Source organism: Rhinoraja longicauda, chromosome 2 (assembly GCF_053455715.1).
Source record: "Rhinoraja longicauda isolate Sanriku21f chromosome 2, sRhiLon1.1, whole genome shotgun sequence".
NCBI classification, from domain to species: Eukaryota; Metazoa; Chordata; class Chondrichthyes; order Rajiformes; family Arhynchobatidae; genus Rhinoraja; species Rhinoraja longicauda.
In genome coordinates this window covers 34,561,745-34,587,421 of record NC_135954.1, presented here as the reverse complement: position 1 = coordinate 34,587,421, position 25,677 = coordinate 34,561,745, and the positions used below count along the sequence as shown (strand labels likewise).

General features: G+C 42.6%; 1 protein-coding gene across 2 annotated transcripts in view; it reads left to right on the top strand.

The window, feature by feature from the left end:
* The first annotated feature begins 12,572 nt into the window (after positions 1-12,572).
* The window catches only part of LOC144603599 (ATP-dependent translocase ABCB1-like), an 83,707-nt gene continuing 70,602 nt past the window's right edge, over positions 12,573-25,677 (top strand). For both annotated transcript variants that reach the window (XM_078417064.1, XM_078417073.1), the window contains exons 1-3: positions 12,573-12,795; positions 17,834-17,927; positions 18,976-19,030. In XM_078417064.1, coding sequence (XP_078273190.1) covers positions 17,842-17,927; positions 18,976-19,030 — 141 coding nt within the window. In that variant the 5' untranslated portion in view covers positions 12,573-12,795; positions 17,834-17,841. The remainder of the gene's footprint in view (positions 12,796-17,833; positions 17,928-18,975; positions 19,031-25,677) is intronic.

The following is a 25,677-nucleotide window of genomic DNA, read 5'->3' as shown; positions in this document are numbered from 1 at the left end:
CAGCACAGATATTGTGGGCCGAAGGGCCTGTTCCTGTGCTGTACTGTTCGCCCACAGGAATAAGTTTTGAAGTTCATGTTCCCAGCAAGGAACTTTGCTCATCTTTTGTGACGCATAATATTAAGATGAGTTCAATAATAAGATGAGTTAATAAATATAACATGACAAATTGACTTTAATATTTTTCTGGATGCATAAATAACAAAGTGATTGTTTTCAGTAATAATGGTAATATTTTCTCTGGATAGCTGAACATTTTTTTCAGACATCTGCATGTGTTCCAGCCGAGCAGTGAGACCGGGAGTGTTCCCGGCAAGCGGGGCCAAATCCTCCGGTAGGCCCGGCTCGCTCGCCAGCAACGTTGGACACGCCCGGTTGGCCCACCTCACTTGCCGCCAATGTCGATGGGACTCGCACGCGAGAGTGAGGGACCCGCGAGGAAAGCCGTCAAAGAGTGAGGAGGGCCTTCGGGGAGCAAGGTGGGCCGTTGGAAGCTCCCAGCAAGCTCCGCAGAGCCGTTCAAGAGAAGACCGGGCAGCCGAGGCCGGGCCTACGGTGGGTGCCATAGGTTGGCCAGGGACAGGCTGCTGAGAACAAAGGGGGACCCAGTGCGGGGGGGAGGGGGCGCCAAGAACAGGGGACCCAGCTTGGGGGGGGGGGGTGGATGACGACAAAGAGGGACCATTGGGGACTGTACAAACAAAGAGAGACCATTGGGGACTGTAATGAATACTTTGTAACTTTGTCAGCACCCTATACATGGCGACTCTGCATACCTTGTGTATGGTATGCCAAACAAAGAATTTCACTGTAATATGTCATATGTGATAATACAGCATCTATCAATCAATAATAATGAACACGTGTCATCTAGAATTTTTTGTTTGATTACTGCAGAAAATAAATATAAAACTCGCATTGGGGCTGATCTTGAATTCTGTGCCTCCTGCAAAATGTGGGGCACTCCTCAGACCTGTGGCAGTCCTCATGATCTGGGCAGGAGGAAGATCAGCCTTCATCTACTTGAACAAGGACAGGCGCTAGGTGAATGAATACTCCCTCTCCCTGGCATCAAGCAGCTATTATTTTTATACGGAACCTTCGCAACTCTTCTGCTGGCTTCAGAATCTTCAATCAGTTCCCTTCCTGTCACACTCTCCACATCTACAGTGCCCTTTGGCGCCTGTTTGATTGGAACAGTTCACCCTCCAGTTGTCCAGACCAAGAACCTGTGGAATGATTGCAGGATTGCCTTTCTCCAGCAGCCATCAGGATCCCACAGGTAATTTCCTCCAGTGACTTAGCAGAGGTGGTGGAAGCTGGAGGTGGCACAGACCGATCACCTATTATTGAAATAAATGCCGAATACTTCATGAACACCCTCCCTTATGATTTTATTTGTGTGTGCAGTGCTGACCCTGACGTGAGAACCCAATGAAATTTTATTTCTTCAATTACTAAGTCACAAGGAACTGTCTCTTAAGCGTGTTGCCTAAATACCCTCCTGTGGATTGTTTAAAAATGACACCACCATGTGTTCTTACTTCAAATACACTGAACACAAATTAGCTGATGATTCTGATTTTTATTTTAGCTCTGCCTTGCTTAATAATAATAATAATAATAATAATAATAATAATAATAATAATAATAATAATAATAATAATATTCATTTATTGTCATTGCAACGAGTACAACGAAATTAAAAAATAGCCAATCCTGACGGGTGAAATATGTTTAACTCAAATGAAATCAATATTTCTTCCCAGTAAAAAAATATGGACTAATCGTTATGTATCAGTGCAGGAGATGGAATCATCCGATTGACACCAACCTCTGAGAGATATAAAACTTTATAGACATTTTAAAATTATATGTAGAAAATCAGAACAATAAATGATCAAGCTCTGTAAGAGGAAAGATCGGGCTCTGCTTTTCCAGATACTTTAGTTCCAATTGTCAAGCAGATATTTGTGTCTTGCATCAGAGCACTCCAGCAACATCTACAATAAGCTTCATTTAATGGTCCATTTGTATATCATCAACTCTGTATCACTGTTTGAAAATTCTCCTCCATTTTTTTCAAAGTCTTATGCATTCCATAGGTGTCCCTCCTAAGTACTTTCACTTCATTTTTCATCAATTTGTTATCTCCTTCAATTTTCTTAAGCCTGTTAATAATCTCTTCAAACATCGTTTTAAAGTTAGTTTCTTGTCTAATTTGATTCTTTGCAAGCTTTACCGATGTCTCTGTATCTTCTTCATTTCCTTCTTCCTCGTTTCCACTACCACTGCCCATTCCCTCATCCTCACTCGTGCCCGAGGCTTCAGACACGCCTTCAGCAACCGCTCGGCGAACAGTGCGCCCTCTTGTTAGCTCGCGAAAACCCCGTTGTGTTTCGCCCCCAGTCGAAGAGCGCTTCCTGGGCGTAGTAGACTCCAGCTTCGCACCGGAGCCCTCCCCAGACTCTCCGCCTGCTGAGGGCTCACAAAATCTAGGCCCCTGCTCCAACTGGACTGTAGGCCTACCTTCGATTTCTTTCCTTGATTCCTTTGCTGGATTTCTTTGCTTCTGTGGCAGTTGCATTCCTCTTTTTTCTTTCTTGTAAGGCATCAGTACGTTCTGTATACTTTTAGATTTAATTTAAAGTACTTGATTTCCTGTAGTACGTCTTTTTTTGGCAGTTTAGGGTTTTATTTTCGGGAGTGCTAAAAAGTTATGTCTGCTCAGCCAAGCATTGGACACGGCCCCCCCCCCCCTTATTGGACACGCCCCCCCCCCCCCCATGTTAAAATCTAGAGTGGAAAAAAAATGAAGATAGTATTACTCCGGCAGCAATTGAAAGCAAAAAGAGGGCAGAGAAGATTGCCGCCTTGGAAAATTATAACAGGATAAAAAATGTTTAAATTGTTGGTTTGCCAGAGGAAGTGGAGGGGGAAGACCCAATCAATTTTTTCCAAGATTGGATAGTGACTTGTCTGGGAATACATAAACAAGGTGTGATGGAAATAGAAAGAGCACACATGGCTCTAAGACCGAAACCTTTGGCTAATCAAAAGCCAAGATCTGTTTTGATTAAATTCCTAAGATACCAAGATCGAGAATTTGTTCTGAAGTCAGTCGGGAATAACATAAGAGCGGGGAAACCAATAGAGCATGAAGGTACTAAAATAATTTTCTACCCAGACATCAGTAGTGCCTTGTTGAGCAGAAAAAGAGAATTTAATAATGTAAAAAATATTTTATGGAAGAAAGGTTATAAGTTCACTTTACTGCACCCAGCTACTTTGAAGATTACGACCAACCCTGGAGAAAATAAAATTTTCAAAGACTTTGTCCAAGTGCAAGATTTTGCTGAAGAATTGCCATGGAGTAGAGCTCAAGAAGACTTAATGAATGATTATTAACTCTATTATCAGTTTCAACATTTTTGATATTTTTGACACCGTGTTTGAATTTTTGCTCAAAGTTGACAAGAATTAAGAATATAAAACCAAGATAAAGTAATTAATGGTTGTAACCCACTTCCTAATGTATTCTATTAATAAGATCTGTATACTATAGAGGGGACTAATTGGATTAAGGATTGTTAATTTTCAGAAGTACTTGATATATCGGGGGGGGGGGGGGGTTGGAGAATTATGGATGCTCCTCCATAAATCATGGGCACAAGTGTGGTGTGGACCACACCTCGTAAAATAGAGGGGGGTAATGTTGTTAATCTCTTATTTAACAACATTAGAGGGAGGGCTTACTTTTCTATCTTTCTTTTTTCTTTTCTGTTTTTGCGCCTGGACCATGGAAGGGAGCACACTGAAATACGGCGCAATGTAAATATTGGAAGAGGTATCAAGGTAAGGAAGAAGAAAAAAAAAGGAATGATTGGATAAAACATTAAATTAAAAACATTAAAGTTATAATGTGAATGGGTTAAATGGACCGATAAAAAGGAAGAGAATTTTAACACAGATGAAAAAATTGTTACAAGAAAAACATCTAACGGAAAAAGAACATCAAAAGTTAAAGAGAGATTGGGTAGGAAGTATGGTAGCATCTTCTTTTAATTCAAAAGCAAGAGGGGTTGCTATCTTATTTTAAAAAACGCTACCAATTAAGATACAAAATATTGTAAGTAGGTAGATTTATAATGGTACATTGTCAAATTTTCTCAGAACTGTGGACTTTAATGAATATATATACACCAAATACAGATGATGAGAAGTTTTTGCAGGATACCTTTTTAAATCTAGCGGAAGCACATGAAAATATATTGATAGGAGGAGATTTTAATTTTTATTTAGGTCCAGTAGATCATCAAGGACAATGACAAGGACAAGAGCAGTGAAGATAACCTTGAATTTAATGGAAGATCTAAATTTAATAGATGTTTGGAGGAAAAGTCATCCTAGGGAAAGGGACTACTCCTTTTATTCCAATAGACATGATACATATTCTAGAATAGATCTATTTTTGATTTCAGCTCAATTAAGGGGTAGAATAATACAAATAGATTATAAGGCTAGATTGTTATCGGATCATTCACCATTATTAATGACAATTACGATGCCAGATAAAGAACAGTCAGTATATAGACTCAACTCTTTATTATTGAAAAGGCAAGACTTTTGTGATTTTATTCGAAGACAAATTGGATTATTTTTGGAAATAAATTTAAATTCAGTTAATGATAAATTTATTGTATGGGATGCAATGAAGGCTTATTTGAGAAGCCAAATTATAAGCTACTCATCTAAGATAAAGATATGAAGGAATCTGAAAGATTAGAAAAATAAATCTTCGTCCTAGAAAAAGACTTACAGAAAGTTTCTTCAGATACGAAAAAAGTACAACTTGCAAATAAAAAATGTCAATATAATACTTTACATACTTACAGAACAGAAAAACAAATATTACAAACTAACCAAAGGTATTATGAATTAGGAGAAAGAGCGCACAAGGTATTGGCATGGCAACTGAAAGAAGAACAAATATTAAGAACAATAAATTCAATTAGAACAGATCAAAACATTATTACATAAACCTAGAGAAATCAATGAGGTATTTAAGCAATTCTACACTAATTTGTATCATTCTGAATCTGAAAAGGATGAAATTAAGATAAATATTTTTTTATCCAAGATACAATTACCAACAATCTTTAATGAGGAGCAGATGGGACTAAATGCCTCCTTTACTTTGAGAGAAGTGGAGGAAGTATTACATTCTTTACAAAGTAATAAATCACCAGGGGAAGATGGTTTCCCACCTGAGTTCTATAAAAAAAAATTAAAGATCTGTTGTTACCAGTATTTATGGAAGTGAAACACCAAGCGGAAAAAACTTCTACATTACCAGAATCCTTCTCAATGGCAATTATAACCGTAATTCCAAAAAAAGGGAAAGACCCTTTAAAAGCATCTTCTTATAGACCAATATCATTGTTGAATGCAGATTATAAAATAGTTGCTAAGCTTTTGGCAAGGAGATTGGCAGAATTTTTACCTAAGCTGGTCAAAGAGGACCAAACTGGATTTGTCAAAAAAAGGAGACAATCTGATAATGTAGCAAGATTTATAAATATTTTACATTTAGCACAGAAAAGAAAGGAATTGAGTGTAGCAGTTGCGTTAGATGCTGAAAAGGCGTTTGACAGGTTAGAATGGGATTTTTTAATTTAAAGTATTAGAGAAGTATGGATTGGGGAATGGTTTCATTAACTGGGTAAAAGCCCTTTATAAACAACCTAAAGCCAAAGTGGTGACAAATGGCCAATCTTCTCAATCATTTAATTTGGAAAGATCTAGTAGACAGGGATGTCCCTTGTCACCAGCTTTATTTGTATTGGCTATTGAACCTCTGGCAGAACTAATAAGATCAGATTTAGACATTGAAGGATTTAAAGTTAATCAGGAAAATCACAAAATTACTTTATTTGCAGATGATGTTTTAATTTGTCTTACTAGACCATTGGAATCCTTAAGAAAATTATATTTCAGACTGGAAGAATACGGGAAAGTATCAGGATACAAAATTAATAAAGATAAAACTGAAATAATGCCTCTTTTTGAAGGCAATTATGATCAATGTAAAAGAGAAAGTCAGTTTAAATGGCAAAAAGAAGGCATTAAGTACCTAGGGGTTAAAGTAGATAATAAGTTAAATAATCTGTATAAACTAAATTATAAACCACTAATTAAAAAAATAGATGAAGACCTTAAGAAATGGATGAATCTTCCAATTACATTGCTAGGGAGAGTGAACTGTATTAAGATGAATATTTTTCTGAGGATACAGTATTTATTTCAAACACTGCCTATACTTTTATCAAATACATTTTTTCAAGAATTGAATAAAATTGTGAGAAATTTTCTTTGGAAAGGTAAAATGCCAAGAGTGTCTATGGAAAAATTAACATGGAAATTTGAATTAGGTGGATTGCAATTATCAAATTTTAAAAATTACTATCTGGCAGCACAAATGAGTTTTATTTCATCCTTTTATCAAGAGGGTGGAAAAACAGCATGGGTTAAAATTGAAATGGATAAAATAAAAGAACTATGCCCAGAAGAATTTATCTATAAATGGGAAGCGAAGCTATTAGTTAAGGATAAAGAGTCACCTTTGCTAAAACATTTAATTAATATATTGTTGAAAACAGTTAAAGCTAATGATAAAAGATTTTTTTTAACAGCTAAAACTCCATTAGTAAAAAATAGATTACTGCCGTTTGCTTGGAATAATCAAATATTACAAGTCTGGGAACAGAAGGGTATTAAACATATAGGAGATTGCTATGAAATAAAAAAAAATTGACATTTTCTCAATTGAGAAATAAATATCAAATTCCAGGGAATAGTCTTTTTTTCTATTATCAATTACAATCCTTTTTTAAGGGAAAAGTTAGGTAATTCAATGTTTCTATTTCAAATTAAAGGAATTGAATTCTTGATTCAGGGCAGGGGAACGAAAAAAATTCTATCTTCAATGTATAAATTATTACAAAAATCTAGTCCGAAGATAGGAATTCAAAAATCAAGACAAAGATGGGAAACAGATCTGAATATTAGCATTGATGAACCAAGTTGGGAAAGATTGTGTTTAGACAGTATGAAAAATACTATTAATGTGAGATATAGTTTAGTACAATATAATTTTTTACATCAATTATATTTAACTCCGAACAAATTAAACAATTTAAAACCAAATTTATCTGAAATTTGTTTTAGATGCAACCAAGATGTGGGTACTTTTTTACACTCCACATGGGCATGTCCGAAGGTAACTCTTTTTTGGAAAGACCAAAAAAACTTTTTGGAACAATTGATGAATAAGACCATACCATTGGATTCAAGGTTGTTTTTATTGGGAGATACTAAAGGAATATTACCAAGGTTAATTTTAGATAAATATCAGGAAAGATTTCTCAAAATAGCAATTGCAATAGCAATAGCAAAAAAATGTGTAGCGGTCACTTGGAAAGATCACAATGAAATAAGAATTGAAAGATGGTATGCAGAAATGCGTATTTGTATCCCATTAGAAAAAGCTGCTTATAATCTGCGAAATAGATATGAAATATATAAATTCAGGATTGTTTTGATACCCTTAATAAGAAATTAGCCGGAAGTGTTAATTCTTGACTCCAGGTTTCTTCTTCTTCTCCTCCTCCTCCTCCCCCCCCTCCTCCCTCCCCCCCCCCCTCCTCCCCCTCCTCCTCCTCCTCCTCCCCCCTCCTCCTCCCCCCTCCTCCTCCTCCTCCCTCCCCCCCCCCCCTCCTCCCCCCCCCCCCCTCCTCCCCCCCCCCCTCCCCCCCCCCCTCCTCCCCCTCCCCCCCCCCCCTCCTCCTCCTCCCCCCCCCCCTCCTCCTCTCCTCCCCCCTCCTCCTCCCCCTCCTCCTCCTCCTCCTCCCCCCCCCCCCTCCTCCCCCCCCTCCTCCCCCTCCCCCCCCCCTCTCCTCCTCCTCCCCCCCCTCCCTCCTCCTCCTCCCCCCTCCTCCTCCCCCTCCTCCTCCTCCTCCTCCCCCCCCCCTCCTCCTCCCCCCCCTCCTCCTCCTCCCCCCCCCTCCTCCTCCTCCTCCCCTCCTCCTCCTCCTCCTCCTCCTCTCTCCTCCTCCTCCTCCTCCTCCTCCTCCTCCTCCTCCTCCTCCTCCTCCTCCTCCTCCTCCTCCTCCTCCTCCTCCCTCCACCTCCTCCTCCTCCTCCTCCTCCTCCTCCTCCTCTCCTCCTCCTCCTCCTCCTCCACCTCCTCCTCCTCCTCCTCCTCCTCCTCCTCCTCCTCCTCCTCCTCCTCCTCCTCCTCCCTCCTCCTCCTCCTCCTCCTCCTCCTCCTCCTCCTCCTCCTCCTCCTCCTCTCCTCCTCCTCCTCCTCCTCTCCTCCTCCTCCTCCTCTCCTCCTCCTCCTCCTCCTCCTCCTCCTCCTCCTCCTCCTCCTCTCCTCCTCCTCCTCCTCCTCCTCCTCCTCCTCCTCCTCCTCCTCCTCCTCCTCCTCCTCCTCCTCCTCCTCCTCCTCCTCCTCCTCCTCCTCCTCCTCCTCCTCCTCCTCCTCCTCCTCCTCCTCCTCCTCCTCCTCCTCCTCCTCCTCCTCCTCCTCCTCCTCCTCCTCCTCCTCCTCCTCCTCCTCCTCCTCCTCCTCCTCCTCCTCCTCCTCCTCCTCCTCCTCCTCCTCCTCCTCCTCCTCCTCCTCCTCCTCCTCCTCCTCCTCCTCCTCCTCCTCCTCCTCCTCCTCCTCCTCCTCTCCTCCTCCTCCTCCTCCTCCTCCTCCTCCTCCTCCTCCTCTCCTCCTCCTCCTCCTCCTCCTCCTCCTCCTCCTCCTCCTCCTCCTCTCCTCCTCCTCCTCCTCCTCCTCCTCCTCCTCCTCCTCCTCCTCCTCTCCTCCTCCTCCTCCTCCCTCCTCTCCTCCTCCTCCTCCTCCTCCTCCTCCTCCTCCTCCTCCTCCTCCTCCTCCTCCTCCTCCTCCTCCTCCTCCTCCTCTCCTCCTCCTCCTCCTCCTCCTCCTCCTCCTCCTCCTCCTCCTCCTCCTCCTCCTCCTCCTCCTCCTCCTCCTCCTCCTCCTCCTCCTCCTCCTCTCCTCCTCCTCCTCCTCCTCCTCCTCCTCCTCCTCCTCCTCCTCCTCCTCCTCCTCCTCCTCCTCCTCCTCCTCCTCCTCCTCCTCCTCCTCCTCCTCCTCCTCCTCCTCTCCTCCTCCTCCTCCTCCTCCTCCTCCTCCTCCTCCTCCTCCTCCTCCTCCTCCTCCTCCTCCTCCTCCTCCTCCTCTCTCCTCCTCCTCCTCCTCCTCCTCCTCCTCCTCCTCCTCCTCCTCCTCCTCCTCCTCCTCCTCCTCCTCCTCCTCCTCCTCCTCCTCTCCTCCTCCTCCTCCTCCTCTCCTCCTCCTCCTCCTCCTCCTCCTCCTCCTCCTCCTCCTCCTCCTCCTCCTCCTCCTCCTCCTCCTCCTCCTCCTCCTCCTCCTCCTCCTCCTCCTCCTCCTCCTCCTCCTCCTCCTCCTCCTCCTCCTCCTCTCCTCCTCCTCCTCCTCCTCCTCCTCCTCCTCCTCCTCCTCCTCCTCCTCCTCCTCCTCCTCCTCCTCTCCTCCTCCTCCTCCTCCTCCTCCTCCTCCTCCTCCTCCCTCCTCCTCCTCCTCCTCCTCCTCCTCCTCCTCCTCCTCCTCCTCCTCCTCCTCTCCTCCTCCTCCTCCTCCTCCTCCTCCTCCTCCTCCTCCTCCTCCTCCTCCTCCTCCTCCTCCTACAATTTCCCCAATATTGACTTGGACTTATGCAGGATAAGAGGATATATAAATATAAATGACCAAAAAATGCATGAGTGAGTAAATATGCTGAACAACAAAGTTGGAGGAGTTGCAGACAGTGAGGAAGGCTGTCAGATGATATAACAGGATATAGATCAGTTCTACACTAAAGGAGTTTGAAAGCCTGGACATCCAGACTTAAGAATAGCTTCTTCCGTACTGCCATCAGAGTCCTGAACTAATCACTTCTTGTACACCCCTTTCCTGGAGGTGATGCCATGAACTCTCACTCATAATTTTACCTTATTCGGTTACTCTTTTATGGCACTTTAGTTTATTTTTAAACTACTTCAGGTTGAGTTATCATTAATTACATCATCAGTTGCATTTATCATCTCCACATTTACTCTGAGCATTATGAAAATTAATTGCACTCAGGTGTATATAACCAATAAACTAATCTGAACTTTATTAATAAATTAGTAACATGTTTGTAAATATCTATAATCAATCACCTAAAATATTTAGACTGTTTATATTCTAAGGTAGAACAATAGCAAATTACTTCTGTTGATTTTTATGATAAGGGTGTGGAGGTTAACAATGTGAAAAACAAACCCAGAAAAATAGATTCTCCTTAATCGATGGGAGGTATGCTGGAAGGAATCAATTACTTGATCCATAGAAAGCTGAAAATAATTCAAAAGATTCTGCCTCTCAGCCTTCTTGCCACTTAGCCAGCACACGTCCACTGTCATAGATTGCATCTTCAGCATTCGCAAAGGCATTAGATCAGCAAAGATTTCTAGGGTGAAAATTTTGTCTAAAACCTAAGAGTAAAGGAATCTTGTCTTTCAGAGGGTTGCAGATCTTTGCCACAGAGAGCTACGAAGGCTGAGATGGATAGATTATTAAACTATGGGAGAATCAAGGTGGTCAGATTGGAAAATGGCTTTGAGTAACAAACCGGTCAGCCAAGATCTCACTATGGGAAGCTCAACTGGCTGCAAGCTCAACTGGCTGCATTGTCAATCCCTTATGTTCCTATTCCGGCACCTGCTTTTATTATAGTAGTTGTAAAACAAATAGCATTGGCAATCTTGGAACTGTTTGGCCATTGGAATCTCAAGGTTCTTTTAAACCTGCCATCACACCCGCTTCATTCTCCCATAGCATCAGTCCAACAAAGATCCCTCATGAACTCGGAAACAGCTGTTGTGCTTGTCATCCTTAGCTATCTTTGTTTAGATATGTAGACAGCTATTTGAGAACACTTCAAACTGCATTTTATGTTCTTGTTATCCTTTGTTGGGTCTAAAACAAAGGTTTTTACATTTGTTCACTCATTGGATGTGGACATTGCAAGCAACATTTAGACTTGTGATCTGTCCTTAATTGCCCCAAAATGTATTAAGCAACTTAACTTCTACATCTCCCATTGACAGCAAAGTCCACAGGCACACTATCCTGTTGAGGGAAGAAATTTCTCTTCATTCCAATGCCCTCTGACAGCAGATATCAAAGGGAGTAGCCCTTGTAGACCACAACCATTGACTATAACCTCCATGAGTTCATGGCATTCAGTCAAATACGGGTGAGGAAACAACTTCCTGGTTACATTTAGTTTACTGTCCTCCCACAGCTGATGAATCAATGCTCCTCCATGTAGAACAGGAGCACCAAAAGTAGCAAGAATGTACATGGGGAATGTCAGTGTTCATCATCAAGAATGGCCTGGCAGCATCACCAATCTAAGCGGTCCAAGCCCTGAAGGACAGTGATGCCAGACTGGGTCTGTGGAGGGAATGACTGAATCAACATGAGGGAGATAACACGTGACCTTTTCATCACCATGTACCTGTGGCAGATGCATCTATCCACGATGACATTTTGTTGCAGTGATCACATCAGTTTTTGTGAAAACTAGAGAAGACATTCCAATGTTGCATAGCACTGCAAACATAATAAATGGGACAGTTTCCAAATATCTGCAGCTGAACACTTGGAATTCATTACCATGTATGACTATGTATGAAAATAACATCACCAGAAAACCCCTGTGACTCATAAAGGTGGATCGCCACGATCTCCCAGAGGAATTGGCAATGAACAATAAATGCCCAGATTCTAAAAGTAAATATCAAAAAATAAGCAGATACAAGGAATTGCAGATGCTGGTTTACAAAAAAAAGCGCTGGAGTAACTGAGCAGGTCAGGCAATTAAAATGACCTGCTGAGTATTTCCAAATATATATCACAAAGCGGGTAGCGTAGTTGTTTTGTCAGAGCTGTTGTTCAACCTGTGACTGCATGCATTTCCCTTGGGTACTCCAGTTTCTCGCCTCGCCACATCCTAAAGACTTGTAGGCTGGCAAGTTAATTAGCCATTTTAAGTTGCCACGAATGTGTGAGTGGTTGAATTTGCAGGTAACGGGAATGGGGGTGAATAAAATAGGATTGTGTACATGCACGATGTTTATAGTCCAAAGGGCATGTTTCTATGCTGCATGACTCTATGCACTTCAAACATGTATAATGCATTGGCAATGGCGAATTCAGTTTTAGGACTTCATTTGTATTTAGCAACAAACCAAACATCCCTGAGCTCTATAAAACGTCACCGTTTGTAATGTCTTGGGTCAAACCGGTTCATATCCTGAACCTGAACAGCAAACACCTCCAGATGCTCGGAACATTCAGCCGGTCAGACAGCATCCATGAAAAAGAGACACGGAGTTCGCTCCTTCCAACCTGAACTTGATGAACAGAATTGATGATGCTGATTGATTGCCGGGGCACGTTGCACCACGCTACTTATCTCCGGAGGTTGGGTTAACGCATCACATGTGGATTTAATTTCCTGTTGCGTTATCTGTCCTAACTGCGTGATCCTCAGCGCTCGGTTATTGTTCATTGGTCCAGTGTCCGTGAAGCTAATCTCTCCTTCCGATGAGACTTTGCACCGAAAACAGAAGCATTTGTTGTTACATTTCCAGTGCTGATCCCTCCAGCAGCGTCGATCGTGAATTATCGGGCGGAAATTTGGCCCAGTCCAAGGTTTGCTGAGGGACATCGTAAGTTTCATTTCTTCTCTGCACCTTAGATTTCTCTTAATTCCGTATGTCAATTTAATCGGACAAATGAGTAATTTGATCAAATAGCTAGGATTTTTTAATGCAGAATCTTCTTAATCATTAGTTAATTGTATCACATTCTTAATTTGAATTGATGTATTTTAATTTTTAAAATAGTTTGTCTTATACAATCAACTAATAATAAAGAAGATCCTACATTAAAATCTTCGTTATTTATCTTAGTTATCAGGAAAGCATAGAAATAATGCGCAAATTTTGGCAAGTTAACTGAACGGTTTAAATACACACATAATTCTGGTGCTCGTGGACCCGAATCAAATGTGGACATTTAATAGTTGAGTCCTTTAATCTGCCATAGTTTTGACAACAGTTAAATACGTGCTAGAAAAGGGCCAGACTTTTAAACATGTAATTAAAGTACCACCAAGGCGCATCCGCCCCCATTCACCTCCAGCTGGGTTCCATACGTCTCGGTGGCAGAAGTCACATCTGTTTTGGTAAGAGTACACTACCTGAAAGTAGCTGGTCCGGATGCAGTCCACGGACCGGTTCTGAAGTCGTCTGCCAACCAATTGACCACATTTCCCCCGATATCTTAAACCTCTTCAGCGGTCTACTATCCTCATCTGCTTTAGGAAATCAATATTCCAGTCCCGAAGAAAAACAAAGTGACCGGTCTCGATGACCACCAGCCACCCTGGGACCTTCATTGACATCCAGCTTCTGGACTTCTTGACTGGCAGAGACCTCAGTGGGTTAAAATTGGTCATAACATTTCCTTTAACTCTGTCCCTCATTGTAGTGTGCTCAGTTTCATGATCATCCCAGGGCCGTCTTAACGCATGGGCTTGATGGGCACTTGCCCGGGGCCCCACGAGCATAGGGGCCCCATGCTGATCTGTGTATGTTAAGTGACTTGCAATAAATAAATACTACTTTAAAAATGTAGGTTCAATAAGTGCTTTTTTCGCAACATTTTCGGTCCCTAAGTGTTTTTTTCGCAACATTTTCGGTCCCTAAGTGTTTTTTTCGCAACATTTTCCATCCCTAACTGCTTCTCACAGCGATCTGTTTCGCAACAATTAGCTCCCTAAGTGCTTTGCTTTTCCATCCCTAAGTGCTTCTCACAGCGATCTGTAAGTGCTTTTCGCAACAATGTAGCACCCTAAGTCCATCGCTAAGTGCTTTACGGTAAATGCTTTTCGCCGGCACAACGGGGGGGGGGGGGGGGCTGGTAGGGAAAGGGTGGTGGGGGAGAGTTTACCATTTACATTTTTATTCCTGTGAGTAGTTGTCGTAGGGGCCCCAGTACACTGCTTTGCCCAGGGCCCATAATGCTGTAAAGACGGCCCTGGATCATCCCCTGTACACCCATGACTGTATGGCCAAATACAGTAATAACTAGATCTTTCGGTTCACCAAAATGGAGTTCAGGTTGCCCCATTACAGGAAATATGTGGAAAGGGTGCAGAAGAGGTTTACCAGAACGATGCCTGGTTTGGGGGGTATTACTTACAGGGAGAGGTTGGACAGACCTGGTCTGATTTCTCTGGAATGCTGGAGATAGTGGGAAGACCTAATAGAAGTATATAAATGATCAGAGTATAGTGTGGACGTCAGAATTTTTTTCCCCAGGATAGAAAAATTAAAGACTAGAGGGTATAGCATTAAGGTGAGAGTGGCAAAGTTTAAAGGAGATGTGTGAAGCAAGTTTTTTTTACACGGAGGCTGGTGAGTGATGATTGAAGCAGGTAAGCTAGTAGTATTAAAAAGAGACTGTGGTATAGGCATATGGATGTGCAGGGGATAGAGGGATATGGGTTATGTGCAGATGGATAAGTGGTAGTGTTGGCATCGTGTTCAGCACAGACAATGTGGTCTACAATGCCTGTTCTTATGCTGCACTGTTCTATGATACCACTGTAGTTGGCCTGATCAATATCAACAAAGAGATGGAGTATAGAAAAGAGATAGAGAATATAATATCATGGTGTCTGGACAATAATCTCTCCCTTGAGCCCAAGCCAAAAAAAAAAGTATTGAGTTTAGGAATAGGGGTAATGAATGCAACCCTATCCTTATCAATGGAACTGCTGTAGAGATGGTCAACGGCTTTAAGTTTCTGAGGATCCATATTGCCAGCAATCTAATCAAATGCAGTGATCCAGAAAGTGCATAACTGAATTTTGACAGGATGGATCTTAGCCTGGTTTAGCAACTGCTCTACTCATGATAGCCTGAATCTGCAGAGAGTAGTGAACACTGCCCAGTGCTTTGCATCGGGAAGGCTGGTATCATCAAGGATGCCTGCCACCCTGGCCATTCCCTTTTCTTTCTTCTACGTTTCGGGAGACAGGGTAGCGCAGCAGAAGAGTTGCGGCCTTACAGCTCTGGCAGCGCCAGAGACCCGGGTTCGATCCCGACTGCGGGTGCTGTCTGTACGGACATTGTATGTTCTCCCCGTGACCGTGTGGATTTTCATTGAGATCTTTGATTTCCTCCCACACTCCAAAGACGTACAGATTTGTAGGTTAATTGGCTTGGTATAAGTGTAAATTGTCCATAGTGTGTGTAGGATAGTGGGGTTCGCTGTTCAGCGCAGACTTGGTGGGCCAAAGGGCCTGTTCCTGCGCAGTATCTCTAAACTAAACTAGACTAAAGAGAAGTATTTTCACTAATGCTATCAGACTCCTGAAACATTCACCTTTCACACTCCATTCCCAGTGCTGCAGCCATGTACTCTTATTCTTAACTCATTTGGTTATTTTGTTACTGTACTTTCATATTTTGTTTTGCATTGCATTCTGAAGTAGTTCAATTTTTGCACCATTCTGATGTTTTACATTCATCATTATATTTATTGCTGTATGTATTGTATTTTTTATTCGCTCTATGTGATAATGCAAATGATCAAAGCAAGAGATGAGGAATTTTATTGCGCCATAGTTTATATTGCAATAAAGTAATCTGAATCTATTTCTAGTGATCAGTTACACCCACTTCCATCATTGTTCCGTCAATGTCAAAACCTGGTGAAAGATTTCTGTTCATCTCATCGGGATTTATCCATCCATAACTCAGCGTTGTTTGGGAACAACTCCATCCAAGACCACAATAAATTACAGAGAATTGTGAATGCAGCCCAGACCATCAGGCAAATCAACATCAGGCAAAACTTCCATTGACTCCATCTGCACTTCACATTGCCTTGGCAAGGCCACCAGCATAATCAAGGACCAGGCTCATCCTGGTCCCTCCCACTTCTCACCTCTCCCTTCAGGCAAGAGGTACAGAAATGTGAACATACATACCTCCAGATTTATGGACAGTTTCTTCCCAGATGTTATCAGACAACTGAACCTATCACCATCTAGAGAGCAGTCCTGACTGAATTCTGTCACCAACCAGAGAGCAGTCCTAACTACCATCCACCTAATTGAAGACCCAAGGGCTATCTTTAATCAGACTTTACTGGACTTTATCTTGCTCTAAACATTATTCCTGCATCTGTACACTGTGGACAGCTTGATTGTAATCATGTATAGTCTTTCCACTGACTGGATAGCACACAACAAAAAAGCTTTTCCCCTTACCTCGCTCGGTACACTTTGACAATAAACTAAACAAACTAAACTGTGGAGGCATGAGGATGGTTGATGTTTTGTGTTAAGATCTTGGGAATGCAGAGGGAAGATAGGCAGTGTCAAATGGCGAGAGGAGGAGCCGAGACAGGGTGTTAGGTGATAGATGAAAGCTGGTGAGGGTAGGGGATGGTGGGCAGATGGTGCCAGCTGGGGCAGGGTGAAGGGCCAGTTTTCAGACAGAGGCTGGTGGATAATAGGTAGAAACTTAAGGTAAAGAAAAGGACAGGTGGGGAGGAGAGAGGAAAAGTAGAGACATGCTGCAAGAAATAAATGGAACCAAATAATGGAAGGATGATGGGCACACAATCAGGCAGGAGAGCAGATAGGAAGCGTAGTGCATGGAAGAATAAATCCAACTGTATTGGTATGGGGTGGTCAGCAGATGGAACCTAGTGGTTAGGATTAATGGGGGAAGGGGGATTAGAAAAATGGGAACAAAGGGAGAGAGAACCTAGGTGGACCAGTGGGAGTGGCAAAGGAATGCTTTGGTGCTATGGGTTACCTGTAAAGTGCATGTGATTCTCTGCCTCACCTGGAAGAGCTGTTAGATCAGAACATGTGAGAGACAATATTTTCGGTGCAACATCCCATGACAGTTCTGTGACCTGAAAAGCTGGCTGTTTCTCTTCCCACAGATGTGGCCTGACTTAGTGAGTGTTTCCAATATTTTCTGTTCTTATTTTGCATTTTCTGCACTTTTCATTTTGAAAAGGAAGTTAGTTGCCGGTTTGTGTCTATTGTTTTTTTGTGCCAATTTGAGGTTGGTGGTGCTAAGGTGGTATCTCTTGACATGTCCTATTAGCTTTAGGTTTGATGGAAAGATGGTGGTCATTTCGGGTGCCAACAAATTCCTTTGAAACTCTCCAAATGTGTCTGTGTCCCAAAGAACTGGATCTTCCCAGTATGCTGCGTTTGTATTGGCATTACAAAGAGCAACCATCTTGCCCAAGGGAGTGCCATTAATTTGCAGATAGAATTCATTGTTGAATTGAAAATCATTCTGTGTCAGTCTCTGGTGCAATAACTGGTGCAATGCATTCCATTGCAAAGCACCAGATATTTTCTTCACATCATGTTACAGAACTTAAAGTGCTGGATTAACTCAGCGCGTCAGGCAGCATCTCTGGAGAACGTGTATCGGTGAAATTTCAATTTGAGACCCTTATGGCGCCTGTATCTCCTTGTTTCTCCACGTTACAGAACTCATTCCTTTGTGCAGAAAGTGTGCGAAATTCAACGATGCTAAGGATTCTAGTTTTGCTTTTGATATCGTCTTTCATTACAGTTTTTTATTTACACACAAATCAGATTTTTTTTAAATGTCCTGTGTTTTATTTCTCTAAAATCCTGAGAAAATTATGTTTCTACAACAGGTGAAGGGATGACTAAAAAGTATATACAAGGAGACACTGATGAAACAAACAAAAGTAACGATGTCCATTCTGATAAAGCACAGGATGAAGAGAGGTGAGAAACTCTATATGAAAGATTGTTGAAAAATAGTTGAACTTTGTAGTTATTTTGTTGATGAATATTGCTGTATGACGTATACACTAGTTATGGAATCTGCACCTTTTTGCAACCATTTGTATTGTATGAAAAATTACAATATATTCACTGATTTATTCACTTTGTGTCTGTACATTTCACTTTACATTTTCCCACAGACGTTTGATACTTCAGCCAAGTTATAGTTAGTTACTCCTGAGTTTGCTAATTAAATTCTATCAGTATGTATAAAAATAGCAGGTGAGAAGGCAATATGAACAGCCAAGCTGTGAGCATTCATGTCTCCCATGCGCATCTTGTCCCTCACATATATTATGTTGCATCATCAAACGTTTGTCCAGCCTGTCCCGATCTATTTCTTTAAAATTTGCCATCTCAAAATCAGAATTCAGCACCAATATTTCTGTAGACTTTTCTCAGCGCATAAATTGATTGAAAGATACAGCATGGAAGCAGGTCCTTTGGCCACCGAGTCCTCGCCAATCATCGATCACCCATTCACACTAGTTCTACGTTATCCTATTTTCGCATCCATTCCTTACATGCCAGGGGTAAATTACAGAAGCCAATAAACCTACAAACCTGTGCATCTTTGGGATATGGGAGGAAACTGGAGCACTCGGAGGAAATCCATGTGGTCACATGAAGAACATGCAAACTCCACACAGACAGTACTTGAGGTCAGGATCAAACCCAGGGTCACTGGCAATGTGAAGCAGCAGCTCTACCAGATCTGTCATTGTGAGGCCATGTTAGATCTAATCGTATTGTGAGCACTGTTCGAAATAATGTCAGTAAGTTGAAATTATTTTAAAACAATCAAAAAATTAATTCTCAATTTTAAAAATTGTTCATAATTTTGATTTGATTTTAAATAAACATTTTTGATATTGATAAGTTAGCATGTTTTAACTGGTTTCAGGAATTTTGAAATTAATGAGATATTTAGAGAAATAAAACACAGGACATTTAAAACAAATCTGATTATTATATCTTAAACTTGCAGCAAAACTAAGGACGAGAAAGGAAAAAAGATTGAAATGGTCAGCCCATTGTCATTGGTAAGGCTCATTTTCATAATTTCTAAAAAGTAACTGGCAGTTATCTATATTACTAAATGTAAAGTATTTTAAGATCTAATTTGCTAATAGTATCGTGAGAAAACTCTTTGAGATGTGTGTGCTTAAATATACTAAAACATCATTTATATGTGAAAGACTACACCTGGTGCAGTCTGTGACCTTTAACAAAATTGTTACTTTGTGGTTGAACGCACGTAAAAGACAAGTAGGAATGTGTTCTACACAAACTACTCCATTGTGATTTTTACATCAAGATCTGCAAACATAACAAAGATAACGTGCTCAATGTGAGAATGAGTTTTCACCCATCAATGTTACAGTGAGTGAAGGGACAAATAATAACAGGAAGATTGAAACCACCATTGTGAGTGAATTGTGACAGAGGCTTTCACTTGGACAGACATACAATGAATTAAGACTCTGATTGTGAAAGGTTTCTGGTTTACATATAAATGATTCCACTTTGGATTGAAAGAATTACAGAGTCATAGGGCTGTACAGCTTACAAACAGACACTTTGCCCACTGTGTGTATGTTGACCATCATGCCTAATCCCAATTGCCCCCATTAATTCCATGCCCCAGTATGCCTTACTTATCCAGGTACCTGCTCTGAAACGTTGTTACTGTTCCTGCCTTGACCACTTCCTTTATAGACAATAGGTGCAGGAGTAGGCCATTCGGCCCTTTGAGCCAGCACCACCATTCAATGTGATCATGGCTGATCATTCTCAATTAGTACCCCATTCCTGCCTTCTCCCCATACCCCCTAACTCCGCTATCCTTAAGAGCTCTATCTAGCTCTCTCTTGAATGCATTCAGAGAATTGGCCTCCACTGCCTTCTGAGGCAGTGAATTCCACAGATTTACAACTCTCTGACTGAAAAAGTTTCTCCTCATCTCCGTCCTAAATGCCCTACCCCTTATTCTTAAACTGTGCCCCTGGTTCTGGACTCCCCCAACATTGGGAACATGTTTCCTGCCTCTAACGTGTCCAACCCCTTAATAATCTTATATGTTTCGATAAGATCCCCTCTCATCCTTCTAAATTCCAGTGTATACAAGCCTAGCCGCTCCAGTCTTTCAACAGATGACAGTCCCGCCATTCTAGGAATCAACCTAGTAAACCTACGCTGCACGCCCTCAATAGCAAGAATATCCTTCCTCAAATTTGGAGACCAAAACTGCACACAGTACTCCAGGTGCGGTCTCACTAGGGCCCTATACAACTGGCAGCTAATTCCTCAAACTAACTACATTTAGTGAAAAATTCACCGCTCTGATCCCTTTTAAACTTCCCTCTCACTTTAAACTTAGACTTTCTAGTTTTAGACACATCTACCATGGGAAACAGACTCTGACTATCCACCCTATGTCTGTCTCTCATAATTTGATACACTATCATGTCGTTCTCATCCCACCTTTGCTCTGGGGAAACCAGACCCAGTATATTCAATCGAGGCAACATCCTTGTGAATCTATTCTCCATCGTCTTTGGCTTAATCATATCTTTCCTGTAGTATGGTAATCAGGACTTCATCACATGAACTCCATCACATGTACTCCAACTGCGACCTAATCAGCATGTGTGTACAATAGTAAGATAACGTCCCAACTCTTGTACTCATTGCCTCAGTCTATGGACACGACATGGCACACCCCTTTACCACCCTTCACCACCATTCCTTCAGGGTGATCTGGCCAATTGGATGCATAACTGGTTTGGTGGCAGGAAGCAAAGTATGATAGTGGAGGTTGTTTGCCACTAGCTATGTTGACATTATAAAAAAAGGTTTCATTTCATACTTGTCTGAGTTAAATTACATCTGCTAATCCCTTGCCCACTTTTCCAGTTAATTATGCCCTTAGAAGGCGTTCTTCACTGTCGATTATACGACCAATTTTAGTGTCATCTGCAAATCTACTAACAATGCTACCTACATTATCATCCAAATCATTAATATATATGTGTAGGAAGGAATGGCAGATGCTGGTTTATATAGAAGATAGACGCAAAAAGCTGGAGTAATTCAGCGGGACAGGCAGCATCTCTGGAGAGATGGAATGGGAGACGTTTCGGATCAAGACCCTTCTTCAGCCAGGTTAGGAATAAGGGAGACGAGAGATATAGACAATGATGTGGAGAGATAAAGAACAATGAATAAAAGATATGCAAAAAAGTAATGATGATAAAGGAAACAGGCCATTGCTAGCTGTTTGTGAAAATGAGAAGCTAGTGCGACTTGGTTGGGGGAGGGATAGAGAGAGAGAGGGAATGCTGGGGCTACCTGAAGTGAGAGAAATCAATATTCATACCACTGGGCTGTAAGCTGCCCAAGCGAAACATGAGATGCTGTTCCTCCAATTGGCATTTAGCCTCACTGACAATGGAGGAGACCAAGGACAGAAAGATCTGTGTCGGAATGTGAAGGAGAATGAAAGTGTCTGGCAACCAGGAGATCAGGTAGGTTTAGGGGGGCTGAGCGAAGGTGTTCCGCGAAATGACCGATTTATGAGTCCACATCTTGAACAACAAATACAGTAGATTTGAGGTTGGAGGAGGTGCAAGTGAACCTCGGCCTAACCTGAAAGGACTGTCGGAGTCCCTGGACAGAGTCGAGGTAGGAGGTGCAGGGACAGGTGTTGCAACGTCTGTGGTTGCAGGAGAAGGTACCTGGGGAGGGGGTGGTTTGAGTGGGAAACTAGGGAGTTGCATAGGAAATGGTCTCTGCGGAAGGCAGGAAGGGGTGGAAGTGGGAAAATGTGGCTGGTGGTGGGATCTCGCTGTAGGTGGCGGAAATTTCGGAGGATTATGTGTTGGGCCAGTGTACGCCTGGAACAGGGATTGTTCAACGTACCCTACAAAGAGGCAGGCATAGCTGAGGCCCAATCGGGTGCCCATAGCTGTGCCTTGGACGGAGGAAGTGGGAGGAGTCAAAGGAGAAGTTGTTGAGCTCTGCTAGGCGGAGTAGAGTGTCAGAAGAGGGAAATTGGGTGATTCTGTGGAACCACCTCTCCACATCATCATCTTTAACCCTTGTTTCCCTTATCCCTAACCAGTCTGAAGAAGGGTCTTGACCTGAAACCTCACCCATTCCTTCTCAAAATCTATTCATTCAACTTTCCTACTGCTGTTGTAAAGCTCATCAGTCTGCAGGTCTTTGAATTTTCCATGCTGCCCTTCTTAAATAAAGACACAACATTAACTATCCTCCAGCCTACTGGTTCCTCACATGTGGCTGACAAAGATACAACATTCTCTGCCAGGCCATAAGTAATCTCCTCCCTCGCTTCCCACCTCCTTCTAGGACACACCAGGGTTTTTTCATGCTTTGCATGCTTTTTAAAATAAGATAATCTGGCTACCGTTGTTGCTTTTCCCTGAGAAATCAGTTTTGCAAACAGTATTGCATAATTGGGATATCATTGCTTGAAAGAAATCATTATTGTGGCTCCTTCCCTTTTAAGTTATGTTAAAGCTTAACCTAAATGATAAAGCAGGCAATAGTTTCATACTGACTCATAGAAAGTAAGTGTGTATTACCAAAGATGAGCGAAAACAAGAGCTGGGTGTGGACAGGGTAATAAAAATGCGGGGGTAGAAATTTCTAGGAAGATGTGGAAAGAGAGAGAGAGCAATGCTTAGATCTGCTGGTGGTAAACTATTCGCATCTGTGACTGCAGTTAACCCAATCCATATCCACACCCTCTCCTCAGGGACAGTTCGATCAGAGATCAAAGCACCTGTAAGGTGCAGATACAGTACACCCTTGTTTAACGGACCATGAGGGCAGGAATAGTATCCGTTATTGCCAATTGTCCATTATAATCGAGTAAGGTATTCTCATTGTACATAGAAACAAAGAAATGCAAATGCTAGTTAATACACAAAAGAACACAAAGTGTTGGAGTCACTCAGGAGGTCAGGCAGCATCTCTGGAGAAAATGGATAGGTGATGTTTTGGGATGGGACCCTTCTTTAGACTGATTCAGTCTGCTGAGTTACTCCGGCAACCTGTCGTTTCAACTTAACACTAGGCGCCAATGCCGCTGGTCTGCACCAGCGCTCCCTTCTTCACCAGCTGCCGCCTGGTCCGGTTGAAGTGGCTGTTGTTGCGGCTCACGTTGTAGTCCCTGACCGTCAGCTCTTTCTTCAGGCCGCTGCCAATGACAGGCTGCACTCGGGGTCACTGTGGAGCTCCTTCCCCTCTCACTGGCTGTCACTTCTTGCTGCTGACCATCGCTTTGTCCACTCCCCGCTTCACCTCCGCCACCTCCTCCTTTTGTCGCTTTATCCTCTCCGCCGCTCCCTCTTCCACCGTCGCCTCCTCCTCTTTCACCCCGCAATCGGCAACATCTTCCAAGGTGGAGTATGTCAGCGATGCTGGAGTTGAGGGTGGTGGAGGGGGGGAGGGGAGAGTGGCCGAGTGGACAAAGTGATAACCGCTAGGAAGACGCAGCAGCTGGTGAGAGGAGAGGGAAACCCATGGTGACGGAGCGCATCCTGTTGTTCCAGCAGCCTAAAAAAACGCTGCCGACCAGGGGCTACAGCGTGAGCTCCAACAACAGCCGTGTCAACTGGACCGTGTGGCAGTCGGTACGGAATGGCTCACTGGTGCACCTTGCGAGCTATGGGTCATATTGGCAGCGTCGGTAGATCTGTCCGCTATAACCTCAATCCCTTATAAATTGGCCCGATAAAATGAGGATTTACTGTTTCAGTATACTAACATTTTGATCTATGCTCATCACTGCTGGTAGTGTGACTTAATATACCGACATGATGCACAATAAAGTGATATTCAAGATTCCTGTTTTCAATGTGATGTAATCCTTACTTCATCCCAATTCGTAACACACTATATTGATCCAATACCTACTGATAAGCGATTAATGGGTGTTGCACGCTTCGATTATGTCATTATGCATGTGCAATACAATGGGGAAATTAACACCCGCGTTGGAGTGATCATGTAAGGAGACTCCTGGTCCAATTTCCTAAATGGTGGGAGATCATTAAAAAATACACACAAAACGTTTGCTGTGCTTAGTGCCTGCAGAAAATGAAGGTGTAAATGAGTGCAACTTGCTGAATGACCTATGGAGTGAAATCAGTAATTCATTGAACATGCAATGGTAGTAAAGCCATAAAGAAGGATAATTGAACTTTGTATTTTATGAGAGTTAGAATTGGGACAAAGGTGCAAGGATAAAGTTAAATGTAATTATTGAAATTGCTGATGATCTCTTGGTGTTGAACATGACATGATTCCATTCCAGTTCAGTGGAATCTGAGGGAGGCAGAAGAGGCCAAAGTGTGGCAGGAGGTCCTTGATATTGCAGGTGAGTGGGCAGCTTGGGGAGTGCTGTTCCACACCTGTCATTTCTGTTGGCTCCAGTGTGCCCCTGACAAAGATTCTCCAGGCTCTCAGTGCAGTTTGTTTTCTCTTGAGTATTGGAGGCTGAGGGAGGAGACCTGATAGAAGGAGATAAAATTATGAGGCAGGGCAGAGTCATAAACCTTTCCCCCTAGGGTGGAAATGTCAATGATTAGAGGGCATAGCTTTAAGGTGAGAGGATAAAGTTCAAAAGAAATGTGCAGCAAAAGCTATTTTCCACAAGGAGTGATGGGTCCCTGGAACGCATTGCTATGGATGGTGGTGGAGGCAGATACAATAGTGGCATTTAAGATTCTTTTGGAAAGGCACATGGACATGCAGGGAATGGAGGGATGTGATCACATTCAGGCAGGAGAGATTAGTTTAACTTGATATCCTATTCAGCATGGACATTGTGGACTGAAAGGCCTGTCCCTACGCTGTACTGTTCTATGTTCTACGTATTCCCAAATCCTCCTCCATTGTATGTGGCCGTTGGGCCAGAAACTATCATACAATATGGTATCATTTTTCAAGGTGGCTTTGGGAAATTCTCTGTCACCCTGTTGTGAAGTCTTTCCGTTGACTGGTTAGCACGCGTCAAAAGCTTTTCACTGTACCTCTGTACACGTGACAATAAATAAACCAAACGAAAACAAAGGAAAGTCCTGCTTTGAGAGTTTGGTGCCAGGCATGAGAAGGATAATACATATGACTTGGAGATGTAGGCCTTCAAAAGAACAATGAGTGAGAATGTTTGAAGAGATGAGCACAAATGGTTATTTTTATTTGTGGAATATTGTTTTAGAGTCGATTGATTTTTATTCAAGAAAATATAGGCTGTTCAGATGATTTGCACAAAGTATTGGCACAGATGCAACATATTGAAAGACCTCTTGGTGCTATTTTATGGCCCAGTGGAGATAATATTGTTGAATGACAATCAGCCAAACCGCAGATGCTGGAAATCTGAAATAAAAACGAAATGCTGGATAAGCTGAGCAAGTCGGTCAATCTGTGGAAAGTAAAACAGTTAACTTTCCAGGTCTGGCACTATCTTTTTCCATTCTGGTGAAGCGTCCCAGACCCGATATGTTAACTGTTTCCCTTTCCACAGATGTTACCTGACCTACGAGTTTTTCCTCAAGTATAACCAAGAATGTGTTGGTGTGTTAGAGTCTGCAGAAATTACTGTCATGTGCTATAACCATCTGGGGTGGCCAGTATTCACTCCAGCATGTCCTATTTT